This window comes from Oncorhynchus mykiss, chromosome 2 (genome assembly GCF_013265735.2).
Source record: "Oncorhynchus mykiss isolate Arlee chromosome 2, USDA_OmykA_1.1, whole genome shotgun sequence".
Classification (NCBI taxonomy): domain Eukaryota; kingdom Metazoa; phylum Chordata; class Actinopteri; order Salmoniformes; family Salmonidae; genus Oncorhynchus; species Oncorhynchus mykiss.
Window position 1 is genome coordinate 25,284,542 of NC_048566.1, and position 23,435 is coordinate 25,307,976.

General features: G+C 41.2%; 2 protein-coding genes across 6 annotated transcripts in view; both read left to right on the forward strand.

Moving 5' to 3' along the window:
* The window catches only part of ascc3 (activating signal cointegrator 1 complex subunit 3), a 140,509-nt gene extending 133,526 nt beyond the window's left edge, over positions 1-6,983 (forward strand). For both annotated transcript variants that reach the window (XM_036943401.1, XM_036943397.1), the window contains exons 39-43: positions 2,573-2,724; positions 3,215-3,365; positions 4,497-4,703; positions 4,791-4,966; positions 5,158-6,983. In XM_036943401.1, coding sequence (XP_036799296.1) covers positions 2,573-2,724; positions 3,215-3,365; positions 4,497-4,703; positions 4,791-4,966; positions 5,158-5,305 — 834 coding nt within the window. In that variant the 3' untranslated portion in view covers positions 5,306-6,983. The remainder of the gene's footprint in view (positions 1-2,572; positions 2,725-3,214; positions 3,366-4,496; positions 4,704-4,790; positions 4,967-5,157) is intronic.
* Positions 6,984-10,101: 3,118 nt separating this feature from the next.
* LOC110534548 (single-minded homolog 1-A-like) overlaps positions 10,102-23,435 on the forward strand; it is a 31,014-nt gene continuing 17,680 nt past the window's right edge. Inside the window, exons 1-8 of one of the 4 annotated variants that reach the window (XM_036943411.1) lie at positions 10,102-10,356; positions 10,688-11,278; positions 16,728-16,831; positions 17,634-17,723; positions 17,883-17,991; positions 18,104-18,189; positions 18,530-18,729; positions 18,977-19,092. In XM_036943411.1, coding sequence (XP_036799306.1) covers positions 11,104-11,278; positions 16,728-16,831; positions 17,634-17,723; positions 17,883-17,991; positions 18,104-18,189; positions 18,530-18,729; positions 18,977-19,092 — 880 coding nt within the window. In that variant the 5' untranslated portion in view covers positions 10,102-10,356; positions 10,688-11,103. The remainder of the gene's footprint in view (positions 10,357-10,687; positions 11,279-16,727; positions 16,832-17,633; positions 17,724-17,882; positions 17,992-18,103; positions 18,190-18,529; positions 18,730-18,976; positions 19,093-23,435) is intronic. The other 3 variants (XM_036943419.1, XM_036943429.1, XM_036943435.1) reach the window with 3 other exon arrangements.

A 23,435-nucleotide genomic window follows, 5' to 3' on the forward strand; every position in this document is an offset into this window, starting at 1 on the left:
CATCCCAGAATGGATCCTCTCTCAGCCCTGGGATTCAGACCCTGAGCACATTTCCATGTGTCAGTCAGAGCACCAGTACTTAGATGTTCTGGGTGGAAGAAAGCTCTTCCCTGTTCATTCAATATGGGAAATGGAAGGCTTGTCTAAAGACACAGAGGCAGTTTCTGCTTAGTGCTTGGAGCCACTTTGTAGCATGGTCAGGACCGAGTGCAGTAGAGGTGACATATGGATGACATAGAGAAGATATAGACAGGGCTCTAAATTAATGTTTTTTATTGGTAGCACTGGTGCTCCCAACTTTTAAGAAGTTAGGAGCACAACATAAAATCTTGGAGCACCAAAATATATATATATGTTTTAATTGATTGAGATATAGCATATTGGGCCTATATGAATTCTAGCTACTTTTGAGGCACATGTTGTGGTATATAACTAATATTTAACCCTGTAAGACATTTGTTTATTGTCAAAAGCTCAAATGTTGATACAAAAACCTGTCATTTAAATGACAGTGTTTGGCAGGTGGGGTTTGTGTACTGCGTGTGTAATAGAGTTTGCAACAAAAAAAGACCACTTGATTGATACAAATCATCAAGATATCATATCATATCATTCATTCTTCCAGGTAAGTCTACTTTGCAGTTAACATTTAAGTTGGAAAGTTGTATGGAAAGCCTTTGGAAATGACTGTTTCGGCGTCGCTAACTGGTTACAGGAAGTGGTAGACAATGCACACAGGCGTTCCCATGCCGTCACGTCTTCACAAAGTTGAAGGGAAAATACAAATCACTGATGCATACTTGAAAATTCTTCAATATTCTTTACTTTGGATTAAACAAATAGGCTTTGGATTGAAGGAATCTACGCTAGGGCACTCAGAAACAATGGCACAGTGAGGCATGTCATTACAACCATTATTATCTCGAAGATTTTATTTAGTTTTTTTCTGGTTGCACTGGTGCTCCCAAAATAAAATGTCAGATCGCACAGCAAAATATCCAGCAGCATGTGCCACCAAATGGTTGCACTTTAGAGCCCTGGGCATAGACATGTCATGGAGGTGTCTTGGAGGTGTCATGGAGGTGTCATGTGTTGAAACGATTTACATTTCAGTGTGATAATGGATCAGGATATGTTTTTGCTGTTGTTTTTAAAAGACAAATACTGTATCTATTTTGGGTTTCTGACTTCCTAGCATGAAAGTGTTGAGTGTGATGAGGAAGACTGTCATGTTTGATCACAGGACCTCACAGGGACAGCACAGCTTTATCAAGACAGACTGCACTGTCTGCCACTAACCTAACCACCACACACACACTTACTGCTGATAGTTCCAGTACATAGACAATACACACACACACACACGCACACAATCTTAGAATACACACACACACAATGTGGATCCTGAAGAGCAGGAGGCACTGTCACTCAGGAGGCTGTTGGTTGAGGTGTGCAGATAAGTTGTAACTCCTTGTAAAAATGAGCCTTATCAGAGATTCCTCCTAACAACCAGTCCTGCCCAACAAGTGCCCTGGCCACCAGATCCCAGGTCTGCTGGTGATTGGCCATGCCTGGGAGAGATTTGGTCCATGTCTGCCTGTAGGGTCTGGTTCTGTAACCCATTGTTGCTGCCTTTTTATGTGTGGGGGGATGATCTGCAAAGCGCTGACTGTGTGTGTGTCTGGTAGTGATTGTCCGTTGCTCGTTCACAGGCTAACAGAGCCTTTTTCCTCATGTGGCGAGGGTATCATATTCATTAGAGCCAAACGTTTTGCAACGGAAAAGGAAATCAAGTGTCTCTTTTTGGACTGAAGTTTCAGTCCGTTTTCTTCCGTTTGGTGCCTAATGAATATGGCCCAGCTAACGGGGACTCCAGTGACATCAGCCGTAGTTCTGTCACCATCCATTTGCTTCTTCAGCTTCTGTGAAATGTTAATCAGTACTACTTTAATTTGTACTGCATTAGCATTTTGATTAACTCTGCCGGGGCTTCGCCTGTGCACTCAAGGTCCTCTTTAGTCATAGTTACTGCCGGGGAATTACTTTCTGATTAATTAAGTTTGTTAGAATGCATCGGAGCTTGGCAAACTCTACCTTCTGAGGGAGGGAGGGAGCAGGTTAGCGTTTTTCATCTTGTTCTGGAGGGATCTCTGCGGAGTGGTCACTAGCTGGCACAGCAACAAAGTCATAAAATATGATTTTAAACTTAACCTTAACAACACTGCTAACCCTGATGCCTAACCCTAACCTTAAATGAACACCAACAAGCAATATAGCCAATTTTTACTTTCAGCTTGCCCCAGTTCTGCCTCCAGGACAAGACTCAATAAATGTCAACCTGCAAAGGAGGGGGGAGGAGTGTGTTAGAGATATTGAGGGGTGTATTTATTGTGTAGCTGTTTAGCATATGTGCATGAATGTGTAAAGACATATTGAATTTGAGTGTGCAAAAGTGGCTCAATCGTAACGTAACTCATTGTGAGTAAATCTCACACTGATGTCAGTGGGGGATGTTATATAGTCATATAAATGTATGCATTTTTCAACTACAGTATTTCCTGTCTGTCTACAGGCCATGCTGGATGTAGCAGCCAACGAGGGCTGGCTGGTGACTGCTCTCAGCATCTGTAACCTGGTGCAGATGATCGTTCAGGGCAGGTGGCTCAATGACTCCTCTATACTGACCTTACCTACCATAGAGCAGCAGCACCTCTACCTGTTCAGGTAGACATGACTCTACTGCCCCCCCCCCCCCCCCACACACACACACACACACACACACACAGGATGAGAATGGTGCTAGGACTCTTTAATTAACGCTCTATGGCATGGACCATTTTATAATCCACAGACACTATCAAACTCTGCAAGCATTCTTATCATCAAGCAGCATCAGTTACATTCTGCGCGTGCACACACACATACACACACACACATACACACACACACATACACACTAACACACACAGAGAGAGGAAATTCAAGAGTGAGTGTCCAAAGCAATCTTAATTATTTTTACATACACACCATGTGGATTTGAGACACTGTGTCCTGCAGTGAAGAATAATTTTGTGCCAACTCAATAAATATGGTAAGGAGAAAGAAATGAGAGAGGATGAGAGAGGACAGAGGTTCCAGTGGCGACGACACAGCAGGAAGTGTGGTTAGGATTTAAAATCACATGACTAGATCTGCCCCCTGATGTTCCCCGCAGCAGGTGGAGCTCCAAGGGAGGGAAGGGCGGCGCCAGGGGCTTCCACGGACCAATAGAAGGGCTCCCTGAGCTGATTGCCACCTGCGAGGGGCGGGAGAACACCTTCGCTGCCATTGTGGGGGAGGAGCTTCAGCCCCATCAGATCTCCCAGGTAACAACCTTCTAACATTCTGCGTTCCTTCACCTCACTGTTATAGGACACATCCAGATACTGGATGTGTAAAGTGACACTTTCCATTAGAAACAGATGCTTTCTAGGGGTTCATACTCTTCATCATGAACCCTCCCGTCTCCATTGTCCTCCACCACAATGAAATCATGTGAAATACTTCCAAGGTGTCGGCCTCATCTCTCTATTCATGTAACGTTCTCAAATACACTACCAAACAACATATACACACACTCTACCAACATCAGCCCACACACACACACACACACACACACACACACACACAGTGAGAAGCATCAGTCTGTCGCAGTGGTCCAAGGTACCTCCAGGATCTCCTATTACGGTCCAATGCAAGGGTTTACAGCACCAATCTAAGTGCTAATTGCAGCTGTAATGAGAGCGTCCAGGCGCCACTGCCAGCCCAGCCGCCTTGCCCAATCAGTGTCCCCGCTCCCCCTCCTCCCAGCCCCTCAACGCTCTCCCCCCCATGGCATCGCAGCCTGGCTAATTAAATAACTAGATGCGTGGCAACGTCCCAGTCTGATTCGCCAGGGGACAGTAATCCTTACATAAATAGCTTTTGTTGGGTGAATCTGAGAGGCTTTTCTCCTTCTCTCATCCCAGTCCCTCCCTGACACTGACAGGGTCTTCAGGAGGAAAACACACACACTCTCACACACACACACATACTCAGACACACACATTCACACACCTATCATCCATACGCTCTCTGTCTCTACCTTCCCTCTACCTCTCTTGCTCTCTATCCCCTTTTGGATTTGTGTTCTCCATTTGAGTCAGAGATGTTAAAGTCACCATGACAAAGCTTTAAGAGGCACCTAAGACCATGGGAATTATGTGTGTTTGAATGAATCAAGCTTTCATCAAACGCTCTAGTCTTACCAGATAGATATGTCCATCTTAAACAAGGGTCTCTCTTAAGTCTGATTCTCTCTCTCTTCACCTCTGGCTCTTTGTTTCTCTCCCTCCTATTTTCTATCTCTCTGCACTCCGGTCTGACACATTCTCTTGTCTCTTTCTCCCTCTCTCATTTCTCTGCACCCCTCTCTGTTTCTCTCTTACTATCCCTCCTCCCTCTGCTCTCTCCTCCAGGCCTGGTCTTTCCTCAGCCATCTGCCGGTGGTGGAGGTGCGTCTGAGTGTGAAGGGTTGGTGGGAGGGGTGTGGGGAGCAGACAGAGCGCCCCCTCCCTGCGGCCGGGGGGAAGCTCAGGGATGACAGAAGCTGGCTGGAAGTCCACGCTGACCAGGAGTACGTCCTGCAGGTCTCACTGCAGCGCATTAACACCGGCCAGCAGAAGGTACGTACACACATGTATAAAGCAGCTCACACACATTATTGATGTTAGTTGACTGCTGATAAGTTGATTTGTCGTCATATTTTCCAGAGGAAGCATGACACTAAGGCCCAGGCCCCCAGGTTCCCCAAGAGTAAGGATGAGGGCTGGTTTCTGGTTCTAGGAGAGGTGGAGCGCAGAGAGCTACTGGCCGTCAAACGCATCGGATACTGCCGACACCGCAGCACCGTTTCCCTGGCCTTCTACACCCCCGTGAAGACCGGAAAGTACGTACAGAAATGTTAAAAAGAATTGGAAAAAGTTAAACACATTTTTTATTTGGTGTCTAAGCCCGGTTACTTTAGGCATTTTGGGACAGCTGCCGGTGTGAAAGGGCTTTATAATAAAGTTTGATTCATTGATATATATCCCACCACAAACTCTTACTTCCCCTAGTGACCCTCTCCTCTCCCTCCAGGTGTATCTACACGCTATACTTGATGAGTGACAGTTACCTGGGTCTGGACCAGCAGTATGACCTCCACCTCAACGTGACCCCTGCCTGCATCGCTGCCCAGGTCAACAGTGAAGTCACTGAGGCCATGGGAGGCATGTCCGTCAAGTGATACGTCAACATGATGACGTCATCATGAGTGACATGATGACAGTGACTGAAATGAGCATATACAAATGACAATGGCCATGAGCGTCTTTAGACGCCAATGTTCGGTATGTTTACACTGATGATGTGATGGTTGGGATTGTGTGACTGGGGGTTAGCCTTAAAGCAGGGATGTCAAGCACATTCCATGGAGGGCCTAGTGTGTGCGGGTTTTTGGTTTTTCCTTTCAATTAAGACCTTGACAACCAGGTGAAGGGAGTTCCTTACTAATTAGTGGCCTTATCAATCAAGGACAAGGGATGAGACAAAAACCCTCAGCCACTTTGCCTTCTGTGGAATGAGTTTGACACATGTGCCTTAAAGGGTTCCATGCCTGTCTGGTAATATAGAGGGAGGGAATGAGGATACAGGGTTAAGGAACTAGGGAAAGTCTGGGTCATGGGCTATAAGAAACTGTTGGGCCTAATGGGACCCTCCTGTACAATGATCAGTCAGTCAATAGAAATACTCATGAAAGACGGGGCTGTGATGTTACCTCATCAACATTGTGTAATACAATGAATACCTATTTTGTTGCAGTATATCATATCATTCCCCAGTCATATTATGTCAATTATATTTCCAGGCATTGGTCTACTATCTAAAACTCCCCAAATCCACCAACTTTTGAACGGGTATTGAGAAAAATAAAACCTGATAAACGGTGGCTTGTTTTACTCAGTTGATTTAGGGACTGAGAGTGGGGGAGGGGTGGCATATTTTATTGAGACGTTGTTGAGATGAAGAATAACAGTAGTAAGAGAGAGCAACACAAAGCGTGGTGGTTAGCTGCAGGAAAAACGTGGCATCACTGTGTCCAACAGGGAAAAGCTGCTCCCGGAGAGTTTAGTTTATTTAGGCTGGCGGGGTGGAACTGGAATTCTGTGCAGGTGTGTGAAACATGCTTCCCTGTAGTGCTGTGGGGCTACAGGTACTGCCCCCCACCTCCACAAACCTTAGTTGCCTCCTCCTTTCCTCCTTCTTCCTCCTCTTTCTTTGTGGAAGATTCATCTATAGAAGCTGATCAAACTGACGTAGACAGTCATACAAGGAACAGAAGAACAGAACCATAATACATAGAGGTAAATGTGTAAAGGTGTCTCAAATTGTTTCATTCATTACTATGTTGTAACTGTGTTTATTTTCTTGGGAGAGCTGACAACTATATTTTAGAACCAAACTTATGAGACAAATTCAGCTGCGTCTTTGTTCTGATTTTTGGATTGTCCAATCAATCGAAGCAGATGTAACTTCTCTGTTGATAGAATATAATGACTTTTGAAAAATACTTTTGCTTGGTTTGAAAAGTCTTGAAATAATTTGGGGGGTTTTTAACTTTGAGATAGTGAACTATATATTGTTATGTTATATATATTACACTTACTATCAATGCCAAAAGACATATCATGCAAATAATTACCAATAAAACCTCCTTATATAAAAAGCACACCATTTCATCTCAAACTACACCGCATGTGCAAATACTTTCTCTACTGACACTCTGTCTGGTTCCACCACCATGTCATTTCTATAGGATACAGTCTATCACTGGGGCCATTTTCCTCTGCTAAGGTTTCATCTGAATATGGTCCTAAAGAACAACTGTCGGTCAGACATGGGTCAAATAAACATGTCAAACAGTTTAATGTATTTGGTAGTGATTGTGGTGAGCATCATTTAGATGTGTACTTACACCCCTGCGCTGGACTCTCCTCTCCTGTCGTGGTCAGGTTCACCACGTGATCGCCATATTTCCACCTCTTCACTATTGGATCCAGATTTGCAGAATGCTAATAGGCCTATTGTATGGGAATTAAACCATAGGAATGCATTCCCTATGTCTCTGCAAAAAAATAGCATAAGCTACTTTTTTTCAGTCTATGTAGGGTATCCCATATTTGAGCTTAATTCAATACGAATATAATTGTTACTTTATAGCCCAAGTGTGACAGGGACTCCAATGTAATTTGATGATTTTCATCTGAGTAGGCCATATAGCTAAATAGTGGGCTGTGCAGGGCTCAGTGCTAGACCTGTATTTTATTATAGGTGTAGGTTGTTTGGTAGTGTAGCCTACTGCATTAAGGTTAGTTATGGATATTAGCCTAGCAGTGCCTAATGTGATCATCCACATTTTCGAGTTAAAAACTATAGTCTAATCTAATTAATTAGCATAATGAAAAAATCCTCATCAAAATCCTTCTGTTTAAGCTAGCTAGAGGTATCTGTTTATATCTGATATTTTTGCATGGGCTGCGTCTCAATCTACTGCATTGGCCAATGGCGGCCTTCTGCATCTGTGGTGGAAGGTGGTCGAGCTCAGCTGTGTTTGTCAGATCATGAGACATCTCACAAAGACGTCTCTATCATCCTAACGGTTTGGTCTACAAATCAATTTGTTCTCCGTTTTTCTCTACTATCCCCCACAAGTGTCGCTTCATGGAACTCATCTGAAGTCTTACCACTGATCTTCCAACTTTCATCTGTATTATCAGTTAGTGTGTAGCCCAATGACCCCTCTATAGAAAGGTGAGGCTATCATGAACACACACATGTTTTGCTCTTGGACACCTACAAGCCTCACAAGACTCATCTGAAGGTAGCCCAGTACCAAATTGATCTAAATAGTTTAGGGCCCAAAATGTTTGTTTTTTTTATTTAAAAAATATGTGTTAAAATATATATATTTCCTGATCTTTAATCTATCATATATAGGACAGACACTTTAAAATACACATGACTTTGATTAACTTTTTGATAATCGTTTTTTTCATGTATGAATCTGTTATTCAATGCTTTTCTATAAGCTAATAGCAGTAAGGCCAAATCCAATGTTTCATCAAGTGAGTAAATACTCTTTTTGTTATTAGCCTACCTAAAGGGGTCTTAAAATCCCTAACCAAAGCTAAATGATCCTTGGTATGACCATCTTAAAACATGTTATGTTAGTCAGAGTCGTGTTATCTTAGTAGAACCCCTGCTTTGACTCTTTAAGAATGATCTTTTCTGTTAATTTCACAGTGAAATGTAGGCTATCTCTGTGTGTAGCCATTTAGACGAAACGTCGTTAGATTGCCTGACTTGAGGCATACCACCTTACTCTCGATTAAGGACATCAATGACAGGGGGAAATGTTACTGTGAATTTCGTCATGTTAGGCTAATAATGCCTACCCAGTGGAGGTAGCCTAGGTAGATGTTTTACTGTGTGGCATCATTTTGAGTCCATCCTGGGGACTTAATAAGCTCGACTATTTTCTATTGTTCTCTTTTCCACAGATATTTGCAGTCTAATTAGTAGTTTTTTGTTTGTTGTTTTTTTAAGGTTAAACTGGCGTCAACTATTCCGTGCATGCACCGCATCCTGGGTTATTTTTCTTCCCCGCGCGCCGCAGGCGATATCTTATCATCCAGGGGGCCGTGTCGAAGTGAAAGAAATACGAACACAAAACATGATGAGAGAAATACTAGAAGAGTGTGGATGGGGTGGGAGAGAGAGAGTGCATGGGCAAGGGCACACTTGTCTTTCCGTTGACTTATCCCAATATGGTGTCCACATCAGAGAAAAAAACGGTATATTACGTTCCAAATTTATTTCGCATAGGCTTAGTTGTTTAACCCTGGGTTACAATGCATTAACTAATTATTATTTTGTATATTAACTGCTGTGGCTATAATTAAATATTTTGCCGTTAGTCATAAGCGATTTTATTTTGTGCAATTGTCTGTTTTATCGGAAATTAAACGGAAAGGTTGACATATGGGAAACACTCTTTTCACGCCACTTTGATACTGAAGTGACATTTTCGTAGCAGGTAAGGAGGCTGAGGTTAGGAAAATGGTTGTTAGGGGTAAGCGAAAATACTCACCTAACCTCATATGAAAATCACTAGGTATCGAAATGGCGTGAAAAGTGTCCCGTCGATATATAATCTAGGCCTATCTTTTCCCGTTTTATAGGCCTATATTTTCAACAAAGAATCACTTCAATATTGCAACTTTTGCCATTTTATTAAATATCACAAACGTACATTATTAATCTGTATTGCGTAAAATGTACCCTATATGCGCTAGACCTCTAGCGTTTCAATATCTGCCATCTCGTTTGGCAGTTTATCAACTGCATCAATTGAATAAGCTCCGCGGACTAAATGCGTTGTGGCACTGGTCTATCAACATACATCAGGTTATGTCATGGAATTGAAGTCCATCTATAGTGCATGGTCATCTAACCTGCTATCCCCGAGATATTACATTTGAAAAACATTTTGCATACCTACATTTTTGAACCACTTGACATTTTGAAATTTTACCATAACCGTGTTTATACTTTTTGGTTATTAACCTACTAATTTATTCATCCATAGCCCTAAACGTAGCCTCGATTTCCTTATCATTCCTATCAAATATGAAAGCTTTAATTTTAATCTGGAGAATCAGAAGATAACGTTAAACGACTAGCCCTATATGCTAAACTTGCGTCACACAGCATTAAAACAAGTATCTAAAACAATGTATCGCTATAAAAAAAAAAGTGTATATATCAACGTATAAGCCTACCTAATAAACGAATAACATGAGCCGTATGGCTCTCTATAGTGTCCCAGGATGATTTCAACAAGGCTAGAGGTGAGGATCTATACGAGCAAATCCCGGATTCACATCGAGCACTGACACGTTTATAATAATAATGCCCAATAGGGAAATGGAACAGACTACTTACTGCCCAATGAGGGACAGGCTGGCTGGTAGAAACGCGGGGGTGGGCTGTTCTCAGATTCTACGGGAGAAATAGGGAGATAGAGTTAAAAACAGAGGAGGGTTTGTAAATTATTTTTGATACACTCGCATCCATAAAGCAGAGATGAGGGAAGTCTAGTGTGCCTCTGCTGTCGTAGTTGAAGTTCTACTGAGGATTTTCGGGGAAACTAGGACATAAGAACAGAAGTGAGAAGAGGTAATATTGCTGCAGATTTCTGGAAAAAAAGTTGGGTTTGGTTGTAATCCGTGCTCCGAGGTAGGTTGATAATCTAGCATGTTTCGATTACTGTATCTGACACTGCCTTGAAACGAAGATACAGTCATTATAGACTAATAAAATGAGTGTGCGTATTGGCACTCTGTCTCTAGGCTAATTACTAAAGTTTAGTAAACCAACCTAATTGGTGCGTAATGCGCATTGCAATCAATGGTCACCACAAGTGTGATGTTCACATTTTACAAGGCCTATCTGGTGCAATTGAACGTATGTAAATCACCATTTTACATCAGTTGGCCTATGCCTATTTGAACAATATTAGGTTCAAAGTGTTAATGTATTCTCGCATATTATTATTATTTTTCTTCAGAAGGACATGATATCTTCGGCAACGGTGTGAAGGACCTGAACTCCTCACAGAGATGTTGGGCCCAAGTGGATGTCATGTACAATGAATCTGGAGCTATGGCCGATTACTCCTCATAATATACAGGATACTCAGATCCTTCTTCGCCATCTTAATCTATCCTGGAAGTAACATGGGAATGTTCATATTTTATTTCTGGATTTAGTCAGGAAGGAGAACCGAGCCGCTACAGTGTTATCTTGACGCACCACACAAGTTATCCGCGCCAGAGAAATACAGTTCGTGAAGAGCCGGCGCGTAAAACAGAATGCATGGGAGTCAAAGCAGTAAAATGATATAGAATTGAGATCTGTATGTTGACTGACTTTTATTGTTTGGTGAATTCACGCCAAGGTCGAAGAAAATAGAATTATTTGAAAATGAAAGAAAAATCGAAAAATGCTGCCCGGACTCGACGGGAAAAGGAAAATAGTGAATTCTATGAGCTGGCCAAACTATTGCCTTTACCTTCTGCTATCACGTCTCAACTTGATAAAGCTTCAATTATTCGACTCACAACAAGTTACTTGAAAATGAGAATTGTTTTTCCTGAAGGTAAGGTTCTCATATTATTACATTAAACGTTGTTACATTATGATGATTATTATTGGGCTATTATAACAACCAACGTTTATATTGATGTTATCTTAAGTGTTATTGGTATATTTAAAATTATTTTTGTGTTACAGTTACGCTTTTTGTTTTTATTTTGATGCTAGATATTCATGTTCTTATGCAAGGCTAATAATTCAATCATAATTCCAAATGTTGCCACATATTATCAAATTACTTTGTTGCCTCATCTATTAACTGATATACATGTGTAATGTGTTATATTATAATTATGTCTTATAATGATGAATCATGTCATGTTATTAACGTTTTTATTCTGCTCTCATTCTGCAAAACGCCTGTGCTGCCACTTCTCCTCATTTACACGAATCATTGGGGAATCAATAAGACTACAGTAATTACTGTGTTTACGTATGGGAGAGGTGTAGGCCTACATGAATCTAAATCAAGCTATATGTTGCATAACATACCTCGTTAGGCCCAATTAAATTCCATTCAATAATCTCTCCACTGTTACATGTGAAGGGAATACTTTTATTTACCTATTTTATTTCCCATACTGATATATGGAATAGTTCTATATTTTAGTTGGTTATATATTGTCAAATATAAGCAGTCCGAGAGAGAGTCAAAATGACATACGGATTTAAGATAACTTTTGTAGGCCTTTCGAAATTGTGGCAATATTATTAACTAGGACTAAAAATACAATTCATTTGAATTTATTCTATCAAAATCTACCATGTTTTTCCAAAACAAACTTGATTCATGCCTAAGTAGCCTAAAGATGGCAACTTTATGCACACAATGTCCTGTGAAATAAGTAGTGTGCGCGCATAAATGGATAACTGACCGTTGTACACACCTCTTTGTCTGTGAAGAATACACTGTGCGTGTATTTTTATATTTATACACGTGTAGTCCCCTTTCAGAGTCAGGCGACCATGATGCCCCTGGAAGACGATTAGCCGTCATTTGCCACCTTCTCCCCGCGGTCTCAACGGGCCCCTGTTCTGCGTGACCGCTACAGAGCCGCGCCAATTAGCGTCACCCGAGCGACTAGCGGTCTGATCCTTACGAACATATGGGGGCCTTGTAACACTGAGGGAAAGAAAAGAAGCGACTTCTCAAGAATGACTTCTCAAGCTCAGGCTGTTAAGACACACACACAACAAACAAAAAAATGCACGAGAGTATATGGATTGTGGATTTTGCTTAAAATCGATCCCCCCTGTGTCGAATGTTGTTTTTAGGCCTATAGGCCTAACCTATGTATGACGTTGCAGGTGATCAACGATTCATCGCATGCACAGGCGTCTTGGGCGTACCCGTAGATATTATCATATCAATAATGTTAATGCAGTCAGTATAAGAAGTGGAACATATTTCATCTAAATTCTATTTGACAAATTCCATAAGCACAGGCGATTGGTTGTTTTGACATTGTGACAAGTGTCATATCTCGTCTACAGTTATTTTTATCTTCATCAGTGTTTTACTGAGTTGCGGAAGGACCGCATATCTGGTTTACACTATACATCTACTTCAAATTGGGGGATTCCTCACGAACTAAAAACAAAAATATACCCTGATTTGGGGAATTTTCACGAAATTGAATCCGTAGAAGGGTCCTTTGGAGGAAGAATTGTTGACATATATTTGACATTTGTATATTATAGCATAATTGAGAAATAAAGACTTGAATGTCGAATATTTGTGACATTTTCGACCTTCCCAGGCCTTCTTTAAGGCTCTATAATGTTTCATCTGTAGGTGCTACAAAGCAGAAATTGGTTTCATATGAAGCTTTGCCACTTGCTCTGTGATAATAGTAGTATTTTGATTTCAATGACAATTTTATTACATTAATTTATAACAATTTAACATTTTAGATTATTATTATTTTTTTCAATATAGGCCTATATAGATCTACCTACTCTACAGGCATATCAAAATTCCATAGTGTTAGTTTTACATTTATGGACCATTTTATACAGTGAAATTGACAAAGTAGGCATTGTAGCCAATCGCAGCCCTCCTTTTACTTGCATCATTGCACATCCTGCAAATCACCAGCAGAGGGCGACCATTTTGAATCCATTTTCACATTCCCTCATTGATAATACTTACAAATTACTCTAAAAGTAGCAGAGATCCCACTCTGGAACTTTGATAGCCTGTAGACTATATTATGTTCAGCCATATATAGAGAAATTAGCCAAATCCAAATTGGTAACCTACATTTTCAATGTTCATGTTTATTTTTCAATATTAATACATTTGTTATACATTTTTATAAAAAATAAATAGCTGATATCACAGAGCTAACAGTAAAGCTTCATATGACACCAATCTTTGCTTTGTAGCACCTACAGATGAAACATTATGGAGTCTAAAAGGAGGCCTGGCTAAGACAAATGTCAGAAATATTCCAACTTCAATTAATTATTTCTCAATCATGCTTTAAGATACAAATGTCAAATATATGTCAACAATTATTTCTCCAAAGGACCCTACTTTCGATTACATCTAGTGAAAATCACCAAAATCTGGCCACTCCAATCTGCCCCCAATGCATTTTCAATCGATGAGCCATGATCACCATTGAAGTTAAATTGGTGCAGAATTCAGGGGTGCAACACATATAGCCTCTCATAGCTTCCTCAACATATGTTAATGAGCCAGAAACAACAATAAGCCTGCCATGCACCCACTGGTGGTTAAAAGGTTTTGGCGCTCCAAATATACGTTTTTTAATTTTTACTGTTGATAATACCTAAAATGTCAGTTTTCCGTAACAGTGTAGGCTAAAGGCTATCATAGGTTATCAATTTAAGCTCGTTATAGATAGGCCCGCCTACTCTTTAATAGTGACAAAAGAGGAGAGTAGAAAAAAATGTAAACCAGAAATAGTCTATCTAGTGTTACCAGAAGCTCATTTCAGTCACAGTTTGTCTGGGTGAATATAATGATGAGGAAATTCTGACAGACCTATGCTTAATTCGTTTTTTTTAATCGCCGTTTTAATAGGCTACCGCGCACGGTTTCCACACTTGATAAGGAAACAAAGCATGCGGTCGTTTCCCAGCACAAGCATATGGTAAAATAAACTGATGAATAATTGAAGCTACAGTCTCAAAGGGAGGGGGGGGGGGGGGGTAGTGGCTGTATCGGGGAATATTCTGTATACTCAGTTTAGGAGGGTCCTGTCACTGATGCGTTTTACGATCCGTATTGCGAGCCATGTGCGTTCCTCATTAAATTGCCTCTGCTGTTTTAAAGGGCTGTCCAAACACACACTGCTGCAAGGAGTGCAAAACAAATCGCCTTGAAACACATAACACAACGTCGAATTAGGCCCGGAAAGTGACCGCGTGTATTGCAAAGAAAGTGTTCCGAGTATTCGCCAGTAAAAGATTATATGAAAATGTATAGAGGTGAGAGGGTTTTATGGCCTTTATTGACAGCGAGCAGTCAATAACCTTTGCTCCACCCCATGTGGTCCCACCGAGTTGAATTACAAGTCACATCAGAGAGAGAGCGGGAGAGACGTGTTGATGCGTTTGTTTTTCTGAAGTCTTCCGCCGCTGTTAGATCAATCGAAAACACAAACAGACGTACAATGCGTATTTGGGCCACCTCACATTTTATTTGGTTCAAGAAAATGTTTTGGCATTAAATAATCATAACAGCAAACCATGTGTCTGGTTTATCAGGCGTTACTGACGCAAAAAAAGGCTATATTAAAATCATAATTCCAATATAGACATTATTAGGCCTAGCCCATTTCTTGGAAGGATTTTTAAGCTTTTTGTATTCATATACCTTGTTGAAACCTGCACAATTAACGGAACACGATATATGTGTGTGTAGACCTACAAAACATAGTATGCTTCTTCTAAGAGGCCCGTGTAAATAATGATCTAAATCTGTTGTAGACGCGCACGTGAGCAAAATAACAAATTGAGCTCAGAGAAACTGGGAGCTTTTTCAACTGCAATTTTATAGGAGACGAATACAATTTTCTAGCCATGCATGCGAGCAATTGAACACTCTTTCAGGACAGAGCTCTCCAGACTAATCTTTGAGTCGTCGCTAACGCCTCTTTTGTTTGAAATGTAGGCCTACTTTTGTTCGGTTTGGAGCACTTCATGTCGCAGGAGTATCTTTAGATCCTATTTCTGAATGTAATGCCCAATTTGGTGATTATCTTAAGCGCGCGTTGATGTCGAAGAGAGCCTAATTCCCTGCGGTAGGTCAAGTGCGAGAACCTAAAGGCCCCAGCTCGAGCTCCCACACAGATTACCATGGCGCGGAGAGGAACAGACAGTCCCACCTATGGGGTCATCACTAGTTACCACAGCCTATTTGTACAATTATACATGTTTTAAAATGTGATTTTAAATCTAACCCTTATCTTAACCACACTGCTAACCTTATGCCTAATCCCAACCTTAAATTAAGACCAATACAACTAATGTATTTTTTTCATACATTTTTACAATATAGACAATTTTGACTTTGTGGTTTTGGTACCTAGTGGTACATATGGCCCTGCTTACTTGTAATTAGCTTAAAACGTGACGTATTGACACACTAAAAACGGGCCCAGTATGATTATAGTTTTCCCCCCAACAAGCTTCCACATGTTACGTTATTGCCAGTAGGCCTATAGGTCTATCGGTGATAGTCATTCATCAGAAAGATATAAAATGCTAACGGTTAAGAGATTTAGATTAAATCATTGTCTATCGAATAATATATGATTTTCCATATGACACTGAATGGTCGGTCCAGCTCCTGTAGTGAAGAAGCTGCATATTTGAGTTGTGGTTAAGGAGTAATTTGTTTGTTTCAGTTGTGTAAACGTGAAGTGCATTTTTTGGTTAATATTAAAATGCGAAACGTTTTTGTTGTTGTTGTGATCTTTGCACGGGCACGTGTTTGTTTTCGTATGGAATTTGCATTGCAATCTCCTCCACCGCACACCCGAAGGAACCAACAAAATTCGATAAAGCAAATAAGAGTCCCTGACCCGGTAAACCACCGCGCAGGTGTGCGGTGGAGGAGATTTGCACGTCCAATGTCTTGCCAACCTGTTTACAGTCCAGTCATCGCTGTGAAATCAGGTGTGCTCAACTGAACGAATAATATTAGGTTTTTAAATATATACCCAAACATTATATTTATTTCAAGTGTGAATATGAATATTATTATTCACACTAAAATAATTGATTTTAACGCTGATAGCCATATTATTACATTTACACAATTACGTCGAAAATGAATAATGCATCTCAAAGGCATCCTCTCTGTTATGATGATGAGTATTATTATGTCGCTTTTATTATTTTGTCGATTTTATTTAACTTATGTACATTCATTCTAAAATACAAACTGATATTCACTTATTTTCCCATGTGTGTTGCAGGGCTGGGAGAGTCCTGGGGCCACGTGAGTCGGACTAGATCTCTGGATAATGTTGGGCGAGAGCTGGGATCACATCTGTTACAGGTGGGATCACATATCCTACAGGTGCAGACTTATTTGAATTATGAACGCCATTTTTATCTTTGGAATATAATAGAAATGTAAAAAAAAATGTCGAATGGTAAAGTGTTTTTATTATTGTAAATTCTGTACAGATGACTTATTTTTTTATTGTATTATTATTATTATTATCATCATTATCCCACGTGACAGCAGCAGTTGTCGCCATATCCATATTTTAAAGGGAGAGTGATTTTCTTCCTCACATCTCCCTCCTGCTGCTCTCATTCTTGTGGATATAAATCTGGAAATATCTTCAACGCATTCATAGTCACGCGCTGCGCCTCTCTTCTCTCCTCCAGGAGTCTCTAGTTAACAAGGGTTCGTTCCTACATGATCGTAACAACACTAAATGCAACACAGCAAAAGTACCATGGCCTAGTAGTTATAGTATAGTCGAAGTTCTAGACTATAATAATGATATTAATAAGTATGCAGACATTATTAGTGTGTTTCTATTGATAATTTCAAAGTTATTAATAATTTCAAGATAATGAATTTGGATACATTGAACAAAATGTTATTATTATTATTATGCTAATTGGTAACAACCTTTTTGATAGTCAACCGATAAAAAAAACACAATGCTACGATGCTGTCATAGACGTGTCTCTGGTATTTTTCTTATTTTGTATTGACAACAGATTGATTGATTATTAATTTGAGAAATTAAATAATCGAATAACCTGTATAGTAGCATTAATATGTAGGCCTAGCTAGGCAAAGATCCACGCACATTTTGTCCACATTTGACCTAATTAATATATTAATTACATTTATTTTTCAGACGTTGGACGGGTTCATTTTTGTGGTTGCTCCTGACGGGAAAGTAATGTACATTTCTGAAACAGCATCGGTCCATTTGGGCTTATCACAGGTAGGCTGCTGCACAATCCGTCTTTATTTCGATTAAATTGATTGCTTTATTTTGCATTCGATTTAAATCGATCCGTGTACTTTGTGCTACAGTAGACATAGGACTATAGGCTATGTTTTACGTTTCTTGAAAACAATGACTAAACGTGTATTTTAACAGGTAGAGCTGACCGGAAATAGTATTTACGAGTACATCCACCCCGCTGACCACGACGAAATGACAGCCGTGCTGACAGCTCACCAACCCTGCCACTCGCACTTTGTCCAAGGTATGGTAGCCTGTGTATGCTATGTTGATTGACTGACTGAGCACTGAATCACGTGTCATGGTATTTACATTATATGGTCGTCTTTGATTGCGTTTTCTCTCTGTCTTTGAAGAATATGAAATGGAACGTTCATTCTTTTTGAGAATGAAATGCGTCCTAGCGAAAAGAAATGCTGGTCTGACATGTGGTGGATACAAGGTAGGCCTATGTTGCTGCCATCTTTCTCAGTGTCAAAGTTGTTCGATTATATTCAGCCATTCCAGTTTATGTTGATGGTGTGACTGAATTGTTGATAGTTGGCACAGGGTCTTTATAATTGAAGCCTATATTTTAAACTTCTCTGGCAAACTGCACTTGGTTTTTGAAAAATCCTTCAAACTGTAGTTTTAGCCCTGCTAGAAACTCTCCGTTCCCATGCAGTCCGTAATAACAGAAATCTCTTGCAATACCTCTAAACTGATTGAATACATATTTCCATATGTGTATTCTTATATATATTGTAGGCCTTCATGCATATTTGTGTGTACAATTCTGTCAGGTGATCCACTGCAGCGGGTACCTAAAGATCCGTCAGTACAGCCTGGACATGTCTCCATTTGATGGCTGCTATCAGAACGTGGGCTTGGTGGCGGTGGGCCACTCTCTACCCCCTAGCGCTGTCACTGAAATCAAACTACACAGCAACATGTTCATGTTCAGAGCCAGCCTTGATATGAAGCTCATCTTCCTCGACTCCAGGTAAATACAACATTTAACCCAACTCACACACTGGAGATGCTTAGTGGTCCCAAATACCTAAGGTTCCACTTTAAACAACTTCTAACGGCTTTGTTGAGCATTCATAACGTCTTCATAAACACTACATAGATGCATGAGTAGTCATACACATCTGAAATAATGAGGAAGATGCAGAAATTGGGTACGTTCTGTATGCATATGTATCAGTAATTCTGAGCGTGTGTATTTAATATTGTGTATGTCCCAGGGTAGCTGAGCTGACAGGCTATGAGCCCCAGGATCTTATAGAGAAGACGCTCTATCACCATGTCCATAGCTGTGACTCCTTCCACCTGAGATGTGCACACCACTTGTGTGAGTTAGGTTTGTTTTGCTCTCCTACAGTTACTATCTCCCAGTCCTCAGAACTAGAATTTTCTATCTGTGATATATTAACAGTGTAGTGGCAATAGTAATACAAAAGGCATAACTAACACCACTGTCTGTGCTGAATGTTATACAGATATCTAATGTATTTACAGTGCAGTCAGAAACTATTCAGACCCCTTGAATTTTTCCACATTTTGTTACGTTACAGCCTCATTCTAAAATAGATTAAATCGTTTTTTCCCCCTCATGTAAATACACGCAATACCCCATAATGACAAAGCAAAAAATGTTTTTTAGACACTTTTGCAAATGTATTAAAAATAAAAACTGATATCATATTTACGTAAGTATTTAGACCCTTTACTCAGTACTTTGTTGAAGTGCTTTTGGCAGTGATTACAGCGTTGAATCTTCTTGGGTATGACGCTACAGGCACACCTGTATTTGGGAGTTTCTCCCATTCTTCTCTGCAGATCCTCTCAAGCTCTGTCAGGTTGGATGGGGGGCGTTGCTATCACAGCTATTTTCAGGTCTCTCCAGAGATGTTCGATCAGATTCAAGTCTTGGTTCTGGCTGGGCCAGGTCACTCAAGGACATTCAGAGACTTGTCCTGAAGCCACTTCTGCGTTGTCTTGGCTGTGTGCTTAGGGTCGTTGTCCTGTTGGAAGGTGAACCTTCACCCCAGTCTGAGGTCCTAAGTGCTCTGGATCAGGTTTTTATCAAGAATCTCGCTGTACTTTTCTCCGTTCATCTTTCCCTCGATCCTGGCTAGTCTCCTAGACCCTGCCACTGAAAAACATCCCCACAGCATGATGCTGCCACCATCGTGCTTCACCTTAGGGATGGTGCCAAGTTTCCTCCAGACATGACGCTTGGCATTCAGGCCAAAGAGTTCAATCTTGGTTTCGTCAGACCAGAGAATCTTGTTTCTCATGGTCTGAAAGTCTTTAGGTGCATTTTGCCAAAGTAGGCTGTCATGTGCCTTTTACTGAGGAGTTGCTTCCGTCTGGCCACTCTACCATAAATGCCTGATTGGTGGAGTAATGCAGAGCTGGTTGTCCTTCTGGAAGGATCTCCCATTTCCACAGACGAACTCTGGAGCTCTGTCAGAGTGACAATTGGGTTCTTAGTCACCTCCCTGACTAAGTCCCTTCTCCCCTGATTGCTCAGTTTGGTGGTTCCAAACTTCTTCAATTTAAGAATGATGGAGGCCACTGTGTTCTTGGGGACATTCAATGCTGCAGACATTTTTTGGTGCCTCAACACAATCCTGTCTCAGAGCTCTGTGGACAGTTATTTTGACCTCATGGCTTGATTTTTGCTGTGACATGTACCGTCAACTGTGGGACCTTATATAGACAGGTGTGTGCCTTTCCAAATCATGTGCAATCAGTTGAATTTACCACAAGTGGACTCCAATCAAGTTGTAGAAACATCTCAAGGATGATCAATGGAAACATGATGCACCTCAGCTCAATTTAGAGTCTCATAGCAAAGGGTCTGATTACTTATTTAAATAAGGTATTTCTAAAAACCTGTTTTCGCTTTGTCATTATGGGGTATTGTGATTTTTATTTAATTTAATACATTTTAAAACAAGGATATAACGTAACAAAATGTGGAAAAAAGTCAAGGGGTCTGAATACTTTCCGAATGCACTGTAATTGTACTTTAATAATTGCTTTACATCACATGAAACAAAGTGCCTTTTTTTCCATTTCTAAATGCTTTATGAACTATCTGATTGATATTATAGTTTCACGTGACTCGAGTCTAAAATATTATCTGACAAATAAAATATAATCTTTTTTAATTATGTCTTATCAGTTCTAATATATTTTTTGTGATTGCAATAACCTGTTCTACTTAGAACAACATCCATCCTCTAACAAAAATGGTGGCGAAAGAAGTGACAGCAGTTTTACGGTCGCCCAACCAATTGTGCTATTATGTTTTTTCCCGCATTATTTGTAACTTATTTTGTACATAATGTTTCTGCAACCGTATTTTACGGCAGAAAAGAGTTTCTGGATATCAGGACAGAGATCACTCACCTCGGATTAGACTAAGAGCTTCTAGATATCAGGACAGCGATCACTATCTCGGATTAGACAAATATTTTTTCAACAACAAGCAAGACTCACATGATATTCTCCAAACACCCGGCAGGGCCGACATCCCAGTTATTCGCAAGAGGAAGCGACGCAGGTACAGATGACGAAGAGCCGGATGCCTTGAAAGGACCTGCAGAAGGCGAGTAAGAAAGCTGTCGTTACCATCAATATTACTCGCCAACGTGCAATTGTTGGACAATAAATTAGGCGAGGTACGATCACGAATATCCTACCAACGGGACATCAAAAACTGTAATATCCTATGTTTCACGGAATCGTGGCTGAATGACGACATGGATATTCAGCTAGCGGGATATACGCTTCACCGGCAGGATAGAACAGCACACTCCGGTAAGACGAGGGGGGGCGGTCTGTGCATATTTGTAAACAACAGCTGGTGCACGAAATTTAAGGAGGTCTCTAGATTTTGCTCGCCTGAAGTAGAGAATATTGTGATAAATTGCAGGCCACACTACTTGCTTAGAGAGTTCTCAGCTATACTATTCGTGGCTGTTTATTTACCACCACAAACCGATGCTGGCACTAAGACAGCACTCAGTCATCTGTATAAGGAAATAAGCAAAAAGGAAACCACCCACCCAGAGACGGCGCTCCTAGTGGCCGGAGAATATAATGCAGAGAAACTTAAATCAGTTCTACCAAATCTCTATCAACATGTTAAATGTATAACCAGAGGAGGGAAAAAATCTAGATCACCTGTACTCCACACACAGAGACGCATACAAAGCTCTCCCTCGCCCTCCATTTGGTATATCCAACCACAACTCTATCCTCCTGATTCCTGCTTACAAGCAAAAATTAAAGCAAGAAGCACCAGTGACTCGGTCTATAAAAAAGTGGTCAGATGAAACAGATGCTAAACTACAGGACTGTTTTGCTATCACAGACTGGAACATGTTCCGGGATTCTTCCGATGACATTGAGGAATACACCACATCGGTCACCGGCTTTATCAATAAGTGCATAGAGGACGTCGTACCCACAGTGACTGTACATACATACCCCAACCAGAAGCCATGGATTACAGACAACATTCACACTGAGCTAAAGGGTAGAGCTGCCGCTTTCAAGGTGCGGGACTCCTAACCTGGAAGCTTACAAGAAATCCAGCTATGCCCTGTGACGAATCATCAAACAGGCAAAGTGGGAATACAGGGCTAAGATTGAATCATACTACACCGGCTCCGACGCTCATCGGATGTGGCAGGGTTTGCAAACTATTACAGACTACAAAGGGAAGCACAGCCGCGAGCTGCCCAGTGACACGAGCCTACCAGACGAGCTAAATCACTACTATGCTCGCTTAGAGGCAATCAACACTACGGCATGCATGAGAGCATCAGCTGTTCTGGATGACTGTGTGATCACGCTATCCGTAGCCGACGTGAGTAAGACCCTTAAACAGGTCAATATACACAATGCTGCGGGGCCAGACGGATTACCAGGACGTGTGCTCCGGGAATGTGCTGACCAACTGGCAGGTGTCTTCACTGACATTTTCAACATGTCCCTGATTGAGTCTGTAATTCCAACATGTTTCAAGCAGATCACCATAGTCCCTGTTCCCAATAACACTAAGGCAACCTGCCTAAATGACTACAGTCTGTAGCCATGAAGTGCTTTGAAAGGCTGGTAATGGCTCACATCAACACCATTATCCCAGAAACCCTAGACCCACTCCAATTTGCATACCGTCCAAGCAGATCCACAGATGATGCAATCACTATTGACCTCCACACTGCCCTTTCCCACCTAGACAAAAGCAACACCTGTGTGAGAAGGCTATTCGTTGACGACAGCTCAGCGTTCAACACCATAGTGCCCTCAAAGCTCATCACTAAGCTAAGGAACCTGGGACTAAACACCTCCCTCTGCAACTGGATCCTGGACTTCCTGACGGGCCGCCCCCAGGTGGTGAGGGCAGGTAGCAACACATCTGCCACGCTGATCCTCAACACTGGAGCTCCCCAGGGGTGCGTGCTCAGTCCCCTCCTGTACTCCCTGTTCACCCACGACGGCATGGCCAGGCACGACTCCAACACCATCATTAAGTTTGCAGACGACACAACAGTGGTAGGCCTGATCACCGACAACGACGAGACAGCCTATAGGGAGGAGGTCAGAGACCTGGCCGGGTGGTGCCAGAATAACAACCTATCCCTCAACGTAACCAAGACTAAGGAGATTATTGTGGACTACAGG